We start from the raw sequence: 21,522 nt of genomic DNA, 5'->3' as shown, positions 1-21,522 counted from the left end.
TTGGCACCAAAACCTCAAACTCACCCCTTCCCTTCACCCGTCTCATGGCTTTAGACTCACCACTTACCAGACACAAGGGACTTTATTCATTTCACACATTTAACTGTTAGACACAGAGGAGACTTGAAGCGGTTTCTGAAAGTGAAATTTCTTTTTGCCCACCCTTCTCCACCTTATGGCTAGTGGCTAGTCCTCTAGTAGGCTACCCTGGCTACTCCTAATACTTGCATCACTGGGTGTCACCCTTGACCATGGAAGGCCCTGCATGGTTCCTGGAATTGCTGTGAGGAGATGGGGATGGTCAGCAGAAGGGTAAAACCAAGTCACCCTTCCCGTGGCCTCAGCTCAGTCTGCCCTCAGCTTGGGGCCTGGTGAAAAGCTGACTGACAGGAGAAAGTAGGCTGTTTAGGTAGGCTTTCTAGGGTCACTGCTTAGCTTGGCTGATCATCAGAACTTCTCTGGCAGGTCTCTGGGCTGGGGCTGTCACTTGGCTTTTTCACCAGTAGAGGGCAGCTCTGCACGGGGGTGGGAGAGGAGATGCCTGGAGTCCCAGGGGTTGGAGAACGGGTGAAGAGGTGAGTGGGTGGGGAGCTGGGAACTGGACCCAGAGCTGGGTCCTGTGCTGTAGACAAGACCCTTCTGACTCCTCAAGTCTCGGACTCATCTGTCTCTTCAGTGGAGCCATCGCTCTCTGCATCCACTTTGCGGGCAAGATGGAGGGGTCTCCAGGGGGAGCCAACCCGGGGAGGGGTGCGGGGAGGCAGGCAGCTGCCCTCTGGACCGGCAGTGACCGAGGTGACCAGGCCTGGGATCTGCGCCAGCCTGAAGAAGGGGAGACACCCGAGGGAGCGAGGTGCCTCGTGTCCAGAGACTAGGACCCCTCACTCACTCTGGCGTGTGAGTGAGACCACGGGCTGCCTCCCCAAAGGATTCAAAGAGCGGCCGCCTCGGGCCTCTGCCGGCCCCCAACCCCTCCGACCGACGGACAGGTGCTGTGTGGCCCGAGTCGGGTCTGATCCGACTGAGGTTTGGTGCCCACAAGGGGGCAGCATCTTCCCACCCAACACTTACAGCCGCTCCAGTTCCTCGTCCATGGCTGGGTCGTGCATCAGGTCCCCTTTGTCGGGCAAGGCTCCTAGGAAATAATTGGGGGCACAGAACTTAATGCGAGGGTCCTCCACCCAGGCTTCAGCCAGACAGTGCCCTGCCCAGTAGCTGCCTCTGTGCCCCTCATCGTCATGTCTGCCTGCAGTGTCGACCCTGGGAGAGCTAATCTGGAAGATTCAGGGAACAGAGGTTTAAGATCTGCTCTGGGGGCAGTAAGCCCTAGGTGCCGCTGGAGAAATTTAGTGAGCCCCCCTGCACACCCTCCCTGATCATAACTACGAGACAGCCCCCAAATTCAAGGTCACTGCACAAACAGAAGGAGCTCCTTCCAAGACCGGATGGTATGTTGTGAGGTGGTGCTACTGGCAAAGAACCCGCCTGCCAGTGCAGGAGACGAGACAGACACGGGTTTGATCTCTGGGTCAGCAAGATCCCCTGGAGAAGGAAGTGGTAACCCACTCCAGTATTCTTGCCTGGAGAATCCCTTGAACCGAGGAGCCTGGTGAGCTACAGTCCTGGGGCTGCAAAGAGTCAGACAACAACGGCTGAAGTGACTTAGCACTCATGCATGAGCTGGTGCCGAGGGTTTCGTCCTTTCCTGAGGCCCCAGGTACTGAGCTGAAAAGGAGCCAGAGACACAGGACATGGCCAAGGCCCCAAAGGCCAGAAGTTGCTTAGTTTTGTGCCTCCAAATCAGGGGGATTCCACTTTGGGGACAGAATGGTAAAAAATGCTGTCTCAGCTCCTCTGGGAGGGTCCCAGGGCAAGACGGGAAGGCCGGGTCAGGATGAGACCTGGCTCTCCTCACTCAGCCGCAAGTCGCCAGGAGGGGCGCTGTCCCTTCTCTGATATCACTCAGCAGGTTTCCCCTGCTACAAACGAACGGCAGTCTTTGTCCGACATCGGGAAAGGAGAGAGGAGGGGTCCAGGGTGCCTCCTGGGGCTGTTAACAGTGGGAGGGAAGGTAGAGCTGGAGTCTGCAGATAGATTCTTACCCTCAAACGTAAGAGAAAAGAGCTGCCCTGCTGGTCAGAAGCTAGTTAACAGTGCTGGTCCCTGGAAAGCCTCGACCTTAAAATTGTCCATCTGGCTCTACTTCAGTTCCTGACCTTTTCAGATGATGCTTCCTGGCGCCTTTGGTTCTAAGTTAGTGGTGATCACACTGTGTTGGATGGAACCCTCGTGTGTGTGTAAGTGCGTGCGTGTATGTGTGTTGCCTTCAGGACTAAGGGAACAGGACAGCCCCCCTCCACAGCTGGCTGCACCTGGGGTAGCTCAGGTCTCTTTTCCATACACGGGAGACGCAGGTGAGGACAGAGACCCTATGCTTCTTCCCGTCTCCCACTGGTTCAGCACTGCAGGGGACGTGAGTTCCATCGCTGGTCGGGTAACTAAGGTCCACGCTCCACAACTACTCAAGGCCACTTGCCCTAGAGCTGGCATGCCGCAACAGGAGAAGCCACCGCCATGGGAAGCCTGTGCACCACAACTTGAGAGGCACCCCAGCTTGCCACAATTAGAGAAAGACTGCACGCTGCGACAGAGACCCAGTGTAGCCAAAAAATAATCTAAAAACAGAGCAGGCAGATGCGCTCTTTCTTGTTTAAAAAATAAGAACACTCTCAAGCTCTGTGGGTGGTGATGTCAGCCTGGTGGCCCCTCCCCGGGAGGGCAGCAGGTGCGGGAGGGGGCGGAGGAAGGTGGGAGAGGAAGGTGGACCAGTGAGGATGAAACAATGGACAGGAAAAACTGGGCTGGAGCCGGCCTCCATCCACCACCGCCCTTTTTCCCCACTCCCTTTCAGACTAGTAAGATTTTTTTTTCCCCAGATGGGAAAAAAAAAGGTCTCCTGAGACACACCTTTGTCTTGCTTACAAATGGGGTTCAAGTCTCTTTGATACATAAGCTCTGGAGCCAGTGATTAAATAGTCTGTGTCTGCCCAACCTGCAGGCCAGTGCCCAGAGCAGAGCCGGGGATCCTACGGGTGGGGGAGTGGGGGTGCTGGGCACGCCTCTGCCCCGGGGAGGCTGCTTCATGTCGGGGCAGGACCCGGGTGGGGGAGGCCGTCCGTCAGCACAGGAGCAGGGGAGGCCTCAGAGTCTGGCCCTTAGAAGTCAAGGCAGGCCTGGCAAATCTGCATCCCCTGTGGGGACTCTGTCTACCGACAATTGGCTCCTACGTGGCTTTCTGACGTCAGGGCGGAGGCAGCCGGCTCCGGCTTACCTAGGGCTTGGTTGATCCCGTGATGCTTTGAGAGGGCCACGAGGAAGCCGTAGAAGGTCAGTCTCTGAACATTGCTGAGGACCTCTTTGACCAGTGCCGGGGGTGGGCAGCTAGATGGGAGAACACAGATTCAAACACTAGTTAAGTCTGATGCCTTCTTTTCATCCAGACCTTAAGGGTTAGGAGGGTGTGTTCAGTCGCTAAGTCAGGTCCGACTCTTTGGGACCCTGTGGCCTGGAGCCCACCAGGCTCCTCTGTCCATGGGATTCTTCAGGCAGGAATACTGGAGTGGGTTGCCATTTCCTCCTCCAGGGGATCTTCCCGACCTGGGAATCGAAACTGCATCTCTTGCGTCTCCTGCCTTGGCAGGCAGATTCTTTACCACTAGTGCCACCTGGGAAGCCCTCAGGAGGGCGAAAACCAAGGGACCTGCCTGCCCTGGGAACCTTAAGGCCCTGGGGAGCCTGGCAGAACTCTCGGAGCAAGGCCTTGACTGTGGACAGAAAGGCTGGCATGTTCACTGATCACTGCTTCACTGGCAGGGGTGGGGGATGGGGAACAGGCGCTGGGCGATGCCTCCTCTCCGAGGAGACACAAGCTGGCTGCTCTGTCCCCAAGGGGACTTCAGGACAGCTACACAGGACAGCTGCCTTCTTTTTCTGTAGGGTGAATTTTGCGCACAGTGGATATTTTTCTCCTTCTCTCTAAAAAGTCAAGACCAATCTATCTCCCAGCAAGAAGAAGGGGCCCAAGCTGGTCAATAACATCTGGTCTTGCCCAAATGGAAGCAATCCGCCCCTGTGAGCCACCTGGGAAGTCTGCCAATCATCAGCCTGGACTGGGGGCAAATGGCACTGATTTACATTCAATACGTCAAGGGCCTAGGAGCCTCAGGCCCTCAGAACAGCCTGCTGGAGATCCACCGCAGCCTGCAGCCACAGGGGGTTGAGGCGGGGCCTCACCTGTACTTGTGCCGGTCACACAGGTTCTCCAGGCACTGGTAGAACAGCGCGGCCTCCACGCCCTCCAGCGTGCCCGCCTCGCCCGCGGAAGGCCGCTGGCGGTGCTGCCCGCTGGACGACGTGGGCACGATCACCGTGTTGGGGTTCTTGCCCGACAGCAGGTCCTGGTAGATGGCAGCCACGCTCTCCAGGAACTCTGCGTACAGGGCGGAGGGGCGCGGGTCAGGCGGGGAGGATGCCCTGGGTCCCCTCACCAAGGGCCCCCTTCTCTCTGCCGGTCAGCTCAGCTCCCCAGTGAGTCCTCAACGCATGGCGTCTGGGGAGCAGGGGCCCTCGGTCTCCTGTGACCACCTCGCTCATGAGGGATGACATGCGTGTGTGTCTCAGCTCGCACGTCCCCTCCTCTGGAGGTTCTTCCTAGACCAGGCGAGACCCCATTACATGCTTTCAGGCACCCCAGACTCCTCTGGGACGCTTATCCAGTGAGGGCGTTTCTGTGACTGGTTCGCTTTGTCTCCTTGCTGGAGTGGCAGACCTTGCCCACAGGCCTGAACCATGCCGTGTCAGCCTTTCCCACACTCAGCACCCAGCACGGTGCCTGGTGCATAGAAAACGCTATAAATACTTTTGAAAAATGTAAAAGGTGAACAGGTACACATTCCTGCTGGCAAACCCCTCTTGTCAGGCCACCTGCCTCTCTGACTAAGAGAAGCAGGTTGGAAATACCCTGGCAGGAGAGAAAGCTTATGAGCTGCTGATTTATTAAACAGCTGAACTAGTTTTCAGGTGTTAGTTGCTGAGCCCAATGAGCCGACTTAAAGGCCCACCTCCCCATGGCTGCCCTGTTCTGGGGGCCGCTGTGAGGAGAGAGCCCAGACACACGGTGAGGGGAACAGGGTCTCCACACGCGGCTGCTCCTTCTCCAGGGCCCAGGAGCCTCAGAGAAATGGGCAGTGGACGCCCGGAGCTGCTGAGAGCAGGTGGCGAGACCCTAGACTGCAGCCCCTGCCGCCCGGGCCCTGGGGCCACCATCAAGAGGACAGGAAGTGGCGCCTGAGTGAGGCCGGGGCCACCCGCTGGCAGGAAGGCCACGGGCAGGCTCCAAGGACAGCCAGCCCTCTGTTTCCTGGAACAGCCTGTTTGAAACAAGTTTGCTTATGGACACAGTCAGCAGCTTCAGGGCCCAGCACTCCATCCGACGTCGCCGCGTGTGAGCCGGGGGGCGTTGGCATCTGGTCAGCCATTTTTATTCCACCTGGGATTGCAGGGCGCAGCCGCTGCTTGCTGGGGACCCGGGGGGCGAGGGGCAGCGTGGGAGAGGACCGGCGTGCGCTGATGAGGAGCTGTGCGCTCACACGTCTGCGTCGGGCCCCGGGAAAGACCTCGGGCCCCGCTGACACGGCCGAGGGGCTGAGCGCGCGCGGTGCGGCGGGCCCTCCGGTCAGGCCTGGGCTCCACCGCCTGGCAGCCCGGCGCGTTGGCAGCTCCCCTCTGTCCGCTTCTCTCTTAAAAAGACCGCCTGCCTCTCAGCGCCGCGGTGAGGATGAAGGTGCCTAGCGCTGGGCCCGGCACACCGTACGTTTTCGCTCAACGGGAAATGCCTCGGGGACCATCCCGGAGCGTGTGTTGGTGGTGGTGTGACCGCGGTTATCACTTAAGCTGATGTGTCCCCCTGCTGGCGGGAAGCGCCGTGGTTTTCTGAGCCATGAGGAGGCTGAGCGAGTCGTGTGACCACCGGCGACAACGGGACATCCTGCGGGGCGGCCCGCGGGGAAGCCCGCCACGCAGGGAGGAGATGCAGAAACGTGCGGGCCAGACACGCAGACGGCAGGGCCCAGGGCCGGACGGGGAGTGAGGTCCCGACAGGAGCCACTGGGGCCGGGAAGACTCTCACCTGAGTAGTAAAACTGGATCTGGAAGGCAAAAAGGAAGTCTGAGAAAGACATCAAGCAGTCCATGGCATCGTCCATGAGCACGATCCTGAGGGGCAGAGAGAGAAAGCGAATATGAGAGTGCGTGCGTGTGTGTGCGCGTGCGTGTGATGGAGGGGTGTTGGGGTGAGCCCTTCCTGGGGCTCCAGTCTCCCTTGGGACAGCAATACACTGGAGAGACGGCTCCCCCAGACAAGCTGCTCCTTGTCACCGCACTTCCCCGTTAGCTGGGCTCTGCCACCAAACTGAACTGGGGTGGGGGGGGCAGGCTCCCACTTCAGTCTCTGTGGCACCAGCGAGTGGATGGAACATGGGCTGCGGGGAGGGGGTGGCAAGGAGGGGGGTGCCACTGTAATGCCGCCAGGATTTCTTTTCATATCCTTCAGCAGTAAATCCTTTCATCCTGCAGCGAGGACCATTTAGTTCAGAATAAATACAGCTGATCAGCAAAGGCAAAAAGAACTGCCAAGAGGTTTAAAGGGTCTTGGCAAGTGCCCTGAGATTTAATAGGCGACCAAGGGCCAGGCGGGCCGCAGGCACCTCCATCCTGGGGCACAGGCGGCACCGAGGGCCGGGGGTACAGCCTGGGGTCTGTCTTTGAGGGGGTCAAGGGACACGCCCCCTCCAGGGGCGCCGCGGCGGCCGCTGCGCCTCCACGCTGACCACGCCCACAGGGTGACCGCTCCCGGCTTCGCGCAGGAAGAACACCACGTGACCACTAGAGGGCGCCGAGCGAAGCCGCGTTCATACTCTGCCCAGGGCCTCGCCGGAGACAGGACAGGAAGGGAAGGAAATGAGCACTTGCCGGGCTCCATCCTTGTGCCAGGCAGGGTGCCAAGCTCATCTACTGACGGGCAGCCGGGCCCCCAACATGTTTCTTTTCTCTTTTTTCCAGCCATGCGGCATGTGGGAATCTTAGTTTCCTGACCAGGGATCGAACCTGTGTCCCCTGTAGTAGGAGTGTAAAGTCCTAACCACCAGACCATCAGGGAATTCCTATCCCCCTCCCCAATCTGTTTCTGACTGGGCCCTATCTTTCCTTAAACAAACAACCACCAAAAAACCAACTTATTTTGCTGTCTCGTGGGTTTTTCAAATTCTCTCTCCACCTCACTGGGTCAGAGTCCCTAGACTGGCAACTGGATCAGCTCCAGAGACTGCAGGCATTGCTCACCTCTGGGGAACGGGCTTTAGAGAGACTATGATGTGGACGGTGCCCCTGGGATTGTGCGAGGCAGCTGGCCTGGCTTCAGGTCTCCCGGAAGAGAGAAATGGTTCCTACATCTAGTCTCCAGGTGTAATAACGGTAACAATAGAAATAGGCAGTATTTACTGAGTCCTTAATTCATCGTAGGCACCGAACAAGGTATTTGGATGGACCTGTGGTGGTTTAGTTGCTAAGTTATATCTGACTCTTTGAGACCCCATGGACATTAGCCTGCCAGGCTCCTCTGTCCATGGGATTCTCCAGGCAAGAATACTGGAGTGGGTTGCCATTTCCTTCTCCAAGGGATCTTCCCAAACCAGGAATCAAACCTGGGTCTCCTGCATTGCAGGCACATTCTTTGCCAACTGAGCTACGAGGGAAGCCTTGAGTCACAAGGTATTTAACTTATGTTAATTAAATTTTGAGAGTCCCTTGGACAGCAAGGAGATCAAACCAGTCATTCCTAAAGGAAATCAACCCTGAATATTCATTGAAAGGACTGATGCTGAAGCTGAAACTCCAATACTTTGCCCACCTGATGCAAAGAGCTGACTCATTGGAAAAGACCCTGATGCTGGGAAAGATTGAAGGCAGGAGAAGGGACGACAGAGGATGAGATGGTTGGATGCCATCACCGACTCGACGGACATGAGTTTGAGCAAACTTCAGGAGATAGTGACAGACAGGGAAACCTGGTGTGCTGCAGTCCGTGGGGTCACAAAGAATCGGACATGAATGAGTGACTGAACAACAACAATTAAATTTTATCCCACAACAATCCTATGAGAGGTGTTGTGATTATTCCATTTTACAGGTAAAGAGACTAAGTCTCAGAGAAGTCAGCTTAATAAGGTCGCACAGCTGGTAAATTTGCTCTTCATGTCATGGACTTGCTTCCTACTAGGTCTCACCACCTCTTTTAAAATAAAGATACAGGACATGAACGGAGGAGCCTGGCAGGCTACAGTCCATGGGGTCACAGAGTTGGACATGACTGAGCAACTTCACTTTCTTTCTTTCACAGTATATAAACACCTGCATTTTATTTCTTAGTTTATTATCTACCTAACTTTTCTTCTTTTCATCTATATCTTAGGACCTTAATTGTTTCTCATGTATCTCTTGGGGAAGAAAAAACCTACCTCCTCTACCAGAAGACCCTGATGCTGGGAAAGATTGAAGGCAGGAGGAGAAGGGGACGACAGAGGATGAGATGGTTGGATGGCATCACCGACTCAATGGACATGAGATTGAATAAACTCCGGGAGTTTGTGGTGGACAGGCAGGCATGGCGTGCTGCAGTCCATGGGGTCGCAAAGAGTCGGACACGACTGAGTGACTGAACTGAACTGAACTACCACAATTCAACCTTAAAATTCCCTCTAGAAAAAAAAATTCAGGGCCAGAGTGGGAACAAGCAATGCTGCCAGTGGCCACAGGAGGGCGCCCTAGCCCTTCTGGCAGAGGCTCCCGGGCCCAAATGCTGAGACTTAGGCCAAGTAGCTGTTCAGTTACCCAGTCGCACCGACTCTTTACGACCCTGTGGACTGCAGCCCGCCACGCCTCGCTGTCCCTCACCATCTCCTGGAGTTTGCCCAAGTTCATGTCCGTTGCATCGGTGATGCCAAGTATTTACCTCTTTCCTTATAACCTGAGCAGAACGGGCAGGCGAAAGGGATGAGAGAGGGTGCAAGGCCCGGATTCTGGCATCTGGATGGGGTCAGAGGGGTAAGAGAGGCAGAGAGAGGGCAGGGAGAGAGGCTGGGGTGACAGAGACACCCCAAACTGCAGAGGGAGAGTGCATTTTTCCAGAGTCCCGGGGAGCACCCAACGTCCCCAACGCCCACAGGGGGAGGGAAAGGCCCCCTGAGGAGAGAAGGCAGTGCCCTCCCCTTCCTGCCCTAATCCCGGCACAGCCAAGAACCAGAATGGCCTGAAGTTAATTACTAGGGAAGAGCCCTGGGCTGAGAACATCCCCAAGCAGGAAACCACGAAGGGGAACCAAAGCCTTTGAAGATGTTACTTGGCTCCTCTTGTTTATCATCAACCTGGGACCTGGTGCTCCTGTTTATAGCAGTTACCTCCCTTTACTATTTCTCTTTCTCTCTCTTTTTTTGGCCACGCTACAAGCATGCAGAACTTCCCCAACCGGGGATCGAACCCATGCCCTCCGCAGTGGCAGCTCGGAGTCTTAACCCCTGGACCATCAGAGAAGTCTGAACATTTCTCTCTTCACCTATTTATTCACTTATTTCATACAAACGGTCCCCATCTTAACAACAGGTCAGCTTAGGTTTTATGACTTTACTGATGATGGTGCGAAAGCGAGAAGAATTTAGTAAAAACCATACTTTGAATTTTGACCCTTCCCTGGCCCAGCGATGCAAGATACGTATTCCCCTGTGATGCTGGGCAGGGGCAGCTCCTACTTGGCTGTGCAGTCACGAGGGTGGGACACGGACAACCGTTCTGTTTTCACTTGGAGTACCGCGTTCAATCAATTACATGCAAGATTCAACACTTTATGACAAAACAGGCTTTGGGGTAAATGATGTTGTCCAACTGTGGGCTGATGCAAGTATTCTGAGTGCAGTTGAGGTAGGGCTGGGCTAAGGCATGATCTCTGGTAGGTCTGGTAGCCAGAGCATTCTTGACTTGATATTTTCAACTTAGAGTAGATTTTATCAGGACATAACCCCCTTGCAAGTCAAGGAAGAGCTGTATTGCAATGTAACTCCAATACCGTAAGACTTATCCTTTAGGAGTACACAGTGCAGTAGGTTCACAAAACTGCACAATCATCAGCCCCGTCTAATTCCAGAAGTGGTCATTCTTGCTGATCGGCCTGCTCCCGGCCACGCCAGGGCTGCCAGGCCAACTGCCGTAAGCATCTCCCCTTCTCAGCCACAGCCAGGACTGTCGGCTGCAGAGGGCCCGCCCTTCCGGCCCCAGAACTGGCCGCCGTGCTCTGTCAGCAGCCACGCTTGACTGTGAATGCCAGCTCCCTCTTCTGAGATGGGCAGCTGGGGAAGAGAGAGGCACAGCCCTCGGAGGTGTCAGGGTGAAGCAGGCCAGCCCAGCGTGCGCTCTGCTTTGACCCCTGCTCCTCGGAGGGCTGACGCGTGGATGGGGCTAGTTGGGGGAGGCAGGCGATGCAGAGGCTTTCTCTCTGAGGGACAGGTGTCTGGACCCTAGCAGCACGTGCGTGTAGGTTTTCTCGACTGCAAGCAGTGGGCCTGGCTGCCAGAGAAGCCAGTTGGGTCTCAGCTGTCATTGACAGCCATGCTCCGAGTCTGCTCAGCCAGAAGCCTGGGCGTCCTCCTGACATCCGGGAAACTCCCTCCCTTGCCCGCCACGTATCAGCCAATCACCCAGTCCAATCAGTCCTGTTCCAGACATTTCTCTGGAATCCATCTACTCTTTTCCACTTCCACGACCCTCATCGATGCCCACCTCCACCTCCTCTTCCAGGACAACTGGATGACCTTCTATTGGATGGTTTCCGGTAACATTTTTGCCTCCTTTTAATTGGATATCCATACTGTGGTCAAAAAGGCTTTTTATTTTATTTTTTTAATTAATTTATTTTTAAATGAAGGATAATGGCTTTACAATATTGTGTTGGTTTCTGCCAAACATCAACATGAATCAGCCATCAGTTCAGTTCAGTCGCTCAGTCGTGTCTGACTCTTTGCAACCCCATAGACTGCAGCATGCCAGGCCTCCCTGTCCATCACCAACTCCTGAAGTTTACCCAAACTTATATCCATTGAGTCAGTGATGCCATCCAACCATCTCATCCTCTGTCATCCCCTTCTCCTCCTGCCTTCAATCTTCCCCAGCATCAGGGTCTTTTCCAATGAGTCAGCTCTTCACATCAGGTGGCCAAAGTATTGGAGTTTCAGCTTCAGCCTCAGTCCTTCCAATGAACACCCAGGACTGATCTCCTTTAGGATGGACTGGCTAGATCTCCTTGCAGTCCAAGGGACTCTCAAGTCTTCTCCAACACCACAGTTAGGTTTACCCGTGTCCCCTCCTCCTTGAATTTTCCCCCTGCCTCCCTCCCCATCCCACCCCTCTCGCTGGTCAGAGAGCCCTGGTTTGAGTTTCCTGAGTCCTACAGCAAATTCCCATTGGCTATCGGGCCTCCCTTGTGGCTCAGCTGGTAAAGAATCACCTGTAATGCAGGAGACCTGGGTTCAATCCCTGGGTTGGGAAGATCCCCTGGCCTGGAGAATCCCATGGACTGTATAGTCCACGGGGTCGCAAAGAGTTGGACTCGACTGAGTGCCTTTTACTTTCACTTTTCATCTGTTTTACACAGGGTAGTATATATGCTTCCATGCCACTGTCTCCATTCATCTCACCCTCTCCTCCCTCCCAGAAAGACCTTTTTAAAAACGCAAATTTGACTGTTTTACAACTCTGTTTTAAACCCTTTATGGGCTTCCCCTTGGCCTTAGAGCAACGTCCGCCATCCTTATCCTGGCTTATGAGCCTGTATGCCCTGCCCTGGGCCTCCGCTCACCTTTCTGGACTCACAGGAGGCCCCAGTCAGTGTCCCCCGAGACACTCCAGCGTTGCAGACCCGTCAGCCTTCCCTGCCTCCTGTCCTCCACACCCCTCTCCTCGCCGACCTGACTGACGCCTCCTCACTCTTCGGGGTGCAGCCTCAGAGCACCCCGTTGGCATGGTGACGGTAGGCCTCCCTGCCCTGGGACCTTGTCACGCTGTTCGGGTCTGTCCCGGCCCCAGGACTGTGCGGTCTACCCAGCTGTCTCTCTGCTTGTTGCCCGACTCAGGGGCCAGTGGGGGCGGGGGGGGGGGCACACAGTAGGCCCTCAGCCGGTATTAGTTGAATGAGAGGGAAAGTGTGAACACCTAAGAGGTGCGGTACCCTTTTCTTTTCTCCTGGCAAGGTGACATCTGGGCACTACGTTCGGCTCTGGGTGGTTTATTTAAGAGGGATGAGCTAGAGTCACGGAACGGGGTCGGCGAGGTGGAGTCTGCAAATCAGGATGTTGGGCCAACGACTGCCTTTAGATCTTTCAGTGGGAAGAGAGGATGAAGGGCGAAGTGACACTGGGCCGTGACTCTTGAAGGGCTGCCTCTGAGGGAGACGTCACAGGGCTCTGGGAGACCGGCTCCAGAGACTGGAAGACGCCTGGCTCTGCGATTGTGGCTGCTTTGTGAGCGAGTGAGCTGCCTGTTGCTGGAGATATTCAAGCAGAATACTTCCCCAGAGTCTGAGCGGGCTGCTTCTAGCTCTGACAGAATGGCATCCCCAGGGCGGAGAGAACCAATAGCTTCTGGTAACGCTGGTTCTCACTGGGGAAGAGTTTGCTGTTGAAAAACCTCACGAAAAGGCACTTTTAGAAACATCGAATGCTACACCGTCCATCTCCAGACTAGCGCTCTGATGCATGAGAGTCCTGGGCATCTGGCACCAGGATCTCACAACTGTGGGGAGAGGCAGGCAGGAGGCTGCGGCTCGGTCTCTGCCTTTGGTGACTGTGATGACCCCAGGCTGTAGGCCCTTCACCCCACCGACAGCGGCTTCACCCTGAACTCGAACTTGGCCCCACCCCCTTGAGGGTCAGGAGGAGGAGTTTCCTGGCTCAGCACCCCTTCCTGCCGGAGGCCTTCTACCAGCGTGCCAGCTGCTCCTGACACCTGGAGGAGAGGGGCCCCCCGCTCCGGCTTTGAGGCGGAGCCAGCAGGGAGCGGCTGCCAACCAGAGTCGTACTGATCCACTGGGTCGGCAGGGACCCTGGCAGGCCGGGCCTCGGGGCTGGAGAGATGGGGCGCTGGGGGAGAAGGAGAGGCACTCGTGTTCAGGCTGGCTCTGAGCAGAAACATGTGGAGGGTGGAGTCCAGGGCAGCGGCTGGAGTGGAGAAAGAAAAGAGCGCTTGGCAGGGTCTGAGCCTGTCCCGAGGGGGCTGGCTATTCTCGCCCTCCCATGCTGACTTCCAACAGCTGGGACAGGCTGGCTGGGTGGGTGGTAGGTGGGTGCCAAGGAAGCAACAGTTTTCAGCCTGAATCTGCGACTTGCCAACTTCCTATTCCCCCTTAAAGGTCAGCATCCCTGGTCGAGTGGCAGAAAATGTATTGGTTTGGTTTTTTTTTTGCAATTCAGCGGGATCCAATCCCACCCAGCTCTAGAACTCCCTGCCCAAGTTTCCTTTTCTCGGCAAGTCATGTTTTCTCTCGGAGCTTCAGTTTCCTCATCTGTAAAGAGGAGATAATTCTAGTTCCCAATTCACAGGATTCTGGTGAAGATTCAATTGTGGTGATATGCTGTGTCTATTCTATTGTTATATATTACTGGTATACATAATAATCACTCAAAATCAGTGTTAGCTGACATCCCTAAGTGTGTTCTAGCTGGTTTCAGGTGATGGAAGAGCTCAAAATAGCGAATAAAAATATAGCTCAGAGGAAGTGCAGCCAGTGCCTGACCGGACACAGGCTCTCGGGCGGAAGCGAGCTATCCTGTTTCAAGTCCACTTTTTGGGGGGCGCCAGGGCTGGCTAGAAGCCTCCCATGCCTGCACTTCCTCTGGGAGGTCACATGAGCCGTGTCGTTCATGGGTGAAGGTGAAGGGCGTCTTCGGGCCTGTCTGGGATCCCGGGACACCTCTGTGGCGTCTGCCTTAATGTCAGGGCCATGAGCGAGGGCGAAACCACAGCCTGGCTGCCTTCTCCAGGTATTGCCACGGTTTCCTACGACACCTCCGTAGGGCTGGCCGTCTGTGGGGCTGCGTTGGAGACCCCCTTGTACTGCACGAGCTGCTTCCAGTCCAGGCCCTCCGAGCAGCGTGGGGCGCCCAGGTTGTGGCTCTCCCTGGGCTCCGGGTTGCACTTCCAAAGGGCCCCAACACCCCCCTGCCCTGCAGTGCCTGAGTAGCTGGACCCAGAGGCTGTGGGCAGCAGCAACAATTACAGCTACACGGCGTCCAGGGAGGGCTTGCTTGGTCAGCGCTGTGCATCCGTCATTGCATTTCTTCTCCCGTTAATCCTCTGACGTAAGATTGATGGATATCTTCACTGAGAACACAGGGCTTCAGAAACTTGACCAGGGTTTTCAAGCTAGAAGCAAAAGAGCTGTAATTCGAACACAGGCCGCTCTGAGTCTAGTCACAGCTCCTGGGCCAGCTGCAGTTGCTCCAGGTGAGACGTGGCCGTGACTTCCGCCGGGGGTGGTGCTGTCCCTTCTCCCACTGTTGTAGCGCCGCGGCCCCCAGGGGGGCTGGAAGCAGAGGCCTGGACCCTGCTTCTTCCCTGCAGACACCGTGAAGGCCCCGCTTGGCCACTTCGGCTCCATGAGCCTGGTTTCTCCCCAGAAGCCTCATAGCTGGGGTTGGGGGCAACTGTTCCACGCTCTTAAGATAAAACCCACATCCAGTGCATGGCCTGTGAGGCCCTCCTTTCTTCTCCCAGCCCCCCAACTCCTCAAACTCCAGGCCCCCTGGCTCCCCCAGGGCACCCAGGTCCTCACTGGCTTCTTTCCAGGCTGTGCTCACTTGCCCGAGATGGACTTTCCCTCTCGCTGCTCCCTTCCTAAATCCTGCCCACCCTCCTCCTTTTATTTGTTTTTCTCTTTTTTATATTTTGAATTACGAAAGCATGATAATACATTTACAGGACGCTTGGAAAATACAGATCAAAGTTATGTATAGTTTCACTATATATTACAACTACTTTTTAAGCAGATAAATGAAGATTTTTAGTTGGAGTTTCAATATCAAACTCTCAAAATTAATAGAATGAATACAGAAAAGTAGAAGGGTGGAGTAGACCTGAAAAGCACCATGGACCAATTCAACATAAAGGTTACACAATTTTCACATAACAGTAGGGTATAAATTCAAGTTACCATAGGTCATAAACTAGGAGACACTGGAACATATCCAGGGACGTAAAACAAGGTGGAAAAACTTCATGGTTTAAAGGTACTGAAATCACACAAAGTGTTCTTTTATTCACACCTTTTTCATTTTAAACACAATATTTAAAATTTCAGAAAATTACACAGAGCAACAGAAAAAACATCTGTGTACCCACTAGCTAACTTCCTCTCCAGTCTTCACATTTTGCCATCCTTGCTTCAATGTGTAAAAGCCTTGTAAGCGATTACACGTATTGTTTAGAACACCTGGACACCCCCCCTCTACCTTCCTCCTCAGAGATCCCGCTGGAACTTGAGGGCTTACATTCACTCATTCACTGAGGCTTGGCATCCCTCCGCGTGCTTTCATACTGTTGTTGACTCACACAAATGTTTACATTCTTAAAACGTGATATAACTTTGCCTTGCCTGTTCTCAAGCTCTATGCATCCTTCTGTAACTCATCATCTTGAGATATATCAGGGCTGATGTATTCACTTTATTATTTAAGAAAAAACTTATCTCTTTGGCACGGTAGGATCCCCATGGTATCAAACCTGCGTCCCTTGCATTGGAGGGCGGATTCTTAACCACTGGACCACCAGGGAAGTCCCATCTCTCTATATGCATTTTAGCTGCTGTACAGAATTCCATGGAATGGAGCTGGGACACTTTATCCTTTCTACTGCATGGCGACAGGCAGAGGACTTCACTGGAAGCTTTCACAAATAATGCCGCCTGTCTCCTTAGACTCAGCCACGCCTCGTGAACTTTTTTTTTTAAAATATTATGTAACTAGTTCCCTGCACATGGCAAATTCAAATTTGTTTTGTTTTTCAGAACTTTCTGGAATTTCTTCCCAAACATTTTCCTTTTCTTTTTTAAATTTTATTGGAATTAGTTGCTTCAGAAAGTTGTGTTCGTTTCTACTGCACGGCAAAGTGAATCAGCTGTCTGTATACACATATGCCCTCTCATTTCTTGAACTTTTTAAGATTTGCCCAAATTGCTTCCAAGTGATTATGCCAATTTACACTCCCACTAGCAGAGTGTGCGAGTTCCCACAGCTCCACATCCTCACCAACACTTGCATTATCTCACTTTAAAATTTTTGCCAATTTGATCACTCTGAGGGGGTACCTCAACTTAATTGGCATTTCCCTGTTAACTAGCGAGTTTGGCCATGAAAATATGCCCGAATGTTTGGTAGTTGTTAGGGTTTTCTCTTCTGTGTATTAGCTCTTCATATCTTTGGACTGTTTTTCTACTGAGGTCATTCATCTTTTTCTTTTGCACTTGTAGGAGTTCTTTACAGACAATTCTAGAGACTAAAAATATTCTGTAGACTGGTTTGTTGTTAGTTACATAGGTAATAAATATCTTCTTCAAGTCCCTGGCTCGTCTTTCCGCTTTGTTTATGGTGTCTTTTGTTGACAGACGTTTTTCATCCTCACTCTCCGGCGGGTGAGGGCTCTGCACTTGCACTGTTGTGGCCCGGGTTCAGTCCGCCATCGGGGGCTCGAGCTTCCCAGCAGACACTTCTTTCTCTAGAATGTCTGCTCCGCGAGGGCAGGGGCTTTTGTTTTGTTCACCGCCTTCATCAGCAGCAGGTGATGGCATTCTCCTTCAACACTGGCTGAATGGCTGAATAAGTGAATGCAGTTTTGTGGTCACTTTATCAACCTCGCCCATTGGGGTTGGGCTTAAAGAATTTCTATCTCATTTAAGAATTTTTTAACTGCCGGTGGCAATAAAATATTTTCTTCTAATCTCTTTTAAGAGTATTATAGCTTTGCATTTTACACTTAGGTCTATAATCCAGCCTTCCCAGGTGGCACAGTTGATAAATACTCCACCTGCCAATGCAGGAGACTTAGGTTCAGTCTCTGGGTCAGGAAGATCCCCTGGAGGAGGAAATGGCAAACTACTCCAGTATTCTTGCCTGGCAGATTCCATGGACAGAGGAGCCTGGTGGACTACAGGGCAGCAAAAGAGTCGAACAAGACTGATCACACATGCACTCGTGGATTTTCTGTAATCTATATGAAACTGACTTTTGCATATGGTCTGAAGTAGTGATCTAATTTTATTTTATCCTAGAGGATAAACGTCAACTGAAAAAAATGCATGATGTAAAAGTTGTGAGTTAAGTTTTTTTTTTTTTGTGAGTTAAGTTTTATTTGGGGCAAAATGAGGACTACAACCTGGGAGACAGCACCTCAGACAGCTCTGAGAAACTGCTCTGAAGAGGTAGGGGGGAAGCTCAATATATACTGACTCTGGTGAAGCGGGAACATGCAATCAAGCATGCATTTTTGCAGAAAGTTGCTGCTAGTCTTGTGAAGTTTACTGCTAGCCACAAGGAGCAGGTGTCTCCATTAATGATTTTCATGCTTTTCGAGGTATGAGGAGAGGCAAGGATTGGACTCATAAAATCCTTTCTTGAAAACATCTAACTATCTGAAGTCCTGTTCTGCTAGTTTTTCCCAGAACACAGAGTGCCTCATTCCTAATGAACCCCATTCAGGGTGTGTTGAAGGTCAGCTGCTGCAGTGGCTTAATTCTCGTAGAGACAGATGGCAAGTCCCGATTTTTAGTGGGCATTATGATGGCCTTGGGCTTCCCTGGTGGTTCAGATGGTAAACAATTCACCTGAAATGCGGGAGACCTGGGTTGGATCCCTGGGTTGGGAAGATCTGCTGGAGAAGGGAACAGCTACCCACTCCAGTATTCTGGCCTGGAGAATTCCATGGATTATATAGTCCATGGGGTCACAAAGGTCGGACACGACTGAGTGACTTTCATTGTCATGATGGCCTTACAATATGTCTTAGTACTTGATCAGGCTTCCCTGGTGGCTCAGGTGATAAAGAATATGCCTGCAATATGGGAGACCTGGGTTCGATTCCAGGTCTGGGTTGGGAAGATCCCCTGGAGGAGGGCACGGCACTCCAGTATTCTTGCCTGGAGAATCCCATGGACAGAGGCGCCTGGCGAGCTACAGTCCAGAGGGGTTGCAGAGAGGTGGACACGACTGAGCGATGAAGAACACACAGAGAAGACAGAGCAAGTTCATCTCTTACAGATCCTTCAGGTCCCTGATTCAACATCTCTGCCGTATGGACAAGCTTCTCCTAATTTACCAGGTTAGGCTGGGTAACCTGCTTATACGGCCCTGTAGCACTTGGCTTTTCATTTATTTAATGTCTGCCTCTCTATCAGTTTGCACGTTCTTCGGGGGCTGGAACCACATCTGTGCTGCTCACTGTCATAGCTCCCCCACAAGCACAATGAGGCACATAAGAGGCACTCAGTAAATATTTGGTAAATGAAACGATGGGGAGGGAAAGGGTATTCTGTTTGGGTCAAAGACCTTCGGGGCCACAGTGACACTGTCAGGTGGCAGGTCAGACCTGGGGAGGAGATCTATGCAGGATGATATTGCAGGCGAGGGGCATAAAGACATTCTAGATTTTTTAGGAGTCTATATGCTTTCAAAGCACTGTGTGTACTCAGCACATAAACATGACAAAAGAGCTCTTCCTACTAAACATATATTACTGACTAGGAAATTTGGCTTTCAGAGAGGGAGAAGTGAGTTAGATAGGGTTTCAGATGACAAGAGTTAGAAGGAAATGCAATTGCTATGAATTTAGTCAATTCTAAAATGGCAGAATGGCACCCCACCCCCGTGCACCCCAATGTTCATTGCAGCACTGTTTATAACAGCCAGGACATGGAAGCAACCTAGATGCCCATCAGCAGACGAATGGATAAGGAAGCTGTGGTACATATACACCATGGAATATTACTCAGCCATTAAAAAGAATTCATTTGAATCAGTTCTAATGAGATGGATGAAACTGGAGCCCATTATACAGAGTGAAATAAGCCAGAAAGATAAAGAACATTACAGCATACTAACACATATATATGGGATTTAGAAAGATGGTAATGATAACCCTACATGCAAAACAGAAAAAGAGACACAGAAATACAGAACAGACTTTTGGACTCTGTGGGAGAAGGCGAGGGTGGGATGTTTCGAGAGAACAGCATCGAAACATGTATATTATCTAGGGTGAAACAGATCACCAGCCCAGGTTGGATGCATGAGACAAGTGCTCGGGCCTGGTGCACTGGGAAGACCCAGAGGGAGCGGGTAGAGAGGGAGGTGGGAGGGGGGATCGGGATGGGGAATACATGTAAAACCATGGCTGATTCATGTCAATGTATGACAAAACCCACTACAATATTGTAAAGTAATTAGCCTCCAACTAATAAAAATAAATGAAAAAAAAAAAAATAAAATGGCAGAATGGGATGGGCATGCAAAGCTCTAAAGTGGTTCTCAGAGAGTGGTCCCAGACCGTGAGCATCACCTGAGAACCTATAGGAAACATGAATTCTTGAGCCCCGTCTCAGACCCACTGAACTCTGAGGACGGGGCCTGGGCCATCTGTCGTTTAATAAGCTCTGCGGGTCCATCTGACACACTCTCAAGTTGGAGAACCACTTTAAATCTCCACCCTTAGGGCGAGGCTTCCCACCCGTGTCACATGAGCCTTGGATGGGTTGCAGGTGTGAGGGTCCCCGTGGCCCAGCGGGGAGGAGGCCAGAGCCTGCAGGCTAACCACAGGCAGTCTTGTCTTTACCCTGCTTTTTGTTACATATTATTTCCTGAGTGTTGTGAAGGGGAAGAAGGCCAGAAAGCAGTGCCTCAGGGAACCCAGGAACTTCTCACTTATTTTTCACCTCGAAGGACAGTTCATTTCCAACGTTGTGCTAATTTCTGCCGTACAGCAGGGTGATTCAGTTATACATATATATTCATATACATGTACACATATGTTCTCCTTTTAATATTCTTTTCCATTATGGTTTATCCCGGGAGATTGGATACGGTTCTCTGTGCTATACAGTAGGACCTCGTTGTTTATCCATTCTATATGTAATAGTTTGCATCTGCTAACCCCAGACTCTCAGTCTATCCCTGCCCACTGGCAGCCGCAAGTCTGTTCTCTCTGCCTGACTTCTCACTGGCTTAAAAAAAAAAATCTGGTAATAATAATAACAACATTATTTTAACAGCAAGAAAATATTATTTACTGAATGTCCATAATGTGCTAAGCAATTTACATATATATATATTTGTTGAAATCTTATAGCCATCCTATGATTTAATTATTAGCCCCATTCTACAGACATGGCAAACAGGGCTTAGAGAAGAGAGATCCTCAAGGTCATGCAGTCAATAGACACAGGTGGTGTGGACACTCAGGTCTTTCTAATCCTGTGATGCCTGTGTTCTTAGAGGTCAGGGTTAACACCACTGCTTCTAACATTGTTTGCTCTATGCCAGGCATTGTTTTAATCACGTGATATGAGGCTTCAATTACTGCAACTATGATTATTCCCACTTTACACATGAGGAAACTGTGGCTCAACGAAATTAAATAATTTTCCCCAGGATATAAGCTGGAACCAGGATTTGAACTCAAGAGCTCTGGCTTGAATCTCCCTGGTGGTCCAGTGGTTAAGAATCTGCCTGCCATTGTGTTCAGAGCAAAGCCCAGACTGCCTGAACACAACAGCCAGGCACTGGGATGCCAGGAACCCATGCTGGATGGATACAAGCTGACTAGTCGGAAGACTCCTGATTCTAAGTGTTTGTAATTTCTATATTCTTCTGGCTTTTCTCAAATTTCTTGGATTTCTTGACTGCACGTGTGTTGGTTGTTCTTGTAACTTAAAAGGGAAAGGATGAAAGAAGCGAAAAAGAAAAAAAAGAATTCACCTGCCCATGCAGGGAACACAGGTTCGATGCCTGGTCCGGGAAGATTCTGCAGCCCTCAGGGCACCTAAGCCCACACGCCTCTACTATTGACCCTGTGAATCACAACTACTGAAGCCCCAGAGCTCGCGCTCTGCAAGGAGAGAAGCCCCGCAAAGAGAACCGGCGTTCGGCACCTAGAGAGTGGCCTCTGCTCAATGCAACTAGAGAAAGCCCTCAACACAGCAATGAAGACCAGCGCAGCCAAATACACACATACAGACATACAGACATAAAAAGGGCCTTCCCTGAAGGTGGGGAGAGGTAGTATTAACATACCATCAAAAGTGGCCTCTCACTTATTTAAAAAAAAAAGAAGTTTGGCTCTAGTTGAATGCTTTTAACCATCAGGAAAGCCGCCCAGTGCATG

At 52.1% G+C, this 21,522-nt stretch overlaps 1 protein-coding gene across 5 annotated transcripts in view; it reads right to left on the bottom strand.

The window, feature by feature from the left end:
- The window catches only part of C1H11orf49 (chromosome 1 C11orf49 homolog), a 202,860-nt gene that overhangs the window by 2,588 nt on the left and 178,750 nt on the right, over positions 1 to 21,522 (bottom strand). For 2 of the 5 annotated variants that reach the window (XM_043910964.1, XM_043910969.1), the window contains 3 exons: positions 6,188 to 6,273; positions 4,294 to 4,489; positions 1,072 to 1,135 (listed from right to left, as the gene is read on the bottom strand). In XM_043910964.1, the coding sequence (XP_043766899.1) occupies positions 1,072 to 1,135; positions 4,294 to 4,489; positions 6,188 to 6,273 (346 nt within the window). Of the gene's footprint in view, positions 1 to 63; positions 823 to 1,071; positions 1,136 to 3,331; positions 3,442 to 4,293; positions 4,490 to 6,187; positions 6,274 to 21,522 lie in introns of those variants that run through there. The other 3 variants (XM_043910977.1, XM_043910986.1, XM_043910996.1) reach the window with 3 other exon arrangements.

The sequence above is a fragment of the Cervus elaphus genome, chromosome 1, assembly GCF_910594005.1.
Source record: "Cervus elaphus chromosome 1, mCerEla1.1, whole genome shotgun sequence".
Lineage (NCBI taxonomy): Eukaryota > Metazoa > Chordata > Mammalia > Artiodactyla > Cervidae > Cervus > Cervus elaphus.
The sequence above is the reverse complement of the archived record's forward strand: the minus strand, read 5'-3'. Positions and strand labels throughout refer to the sequence as shown.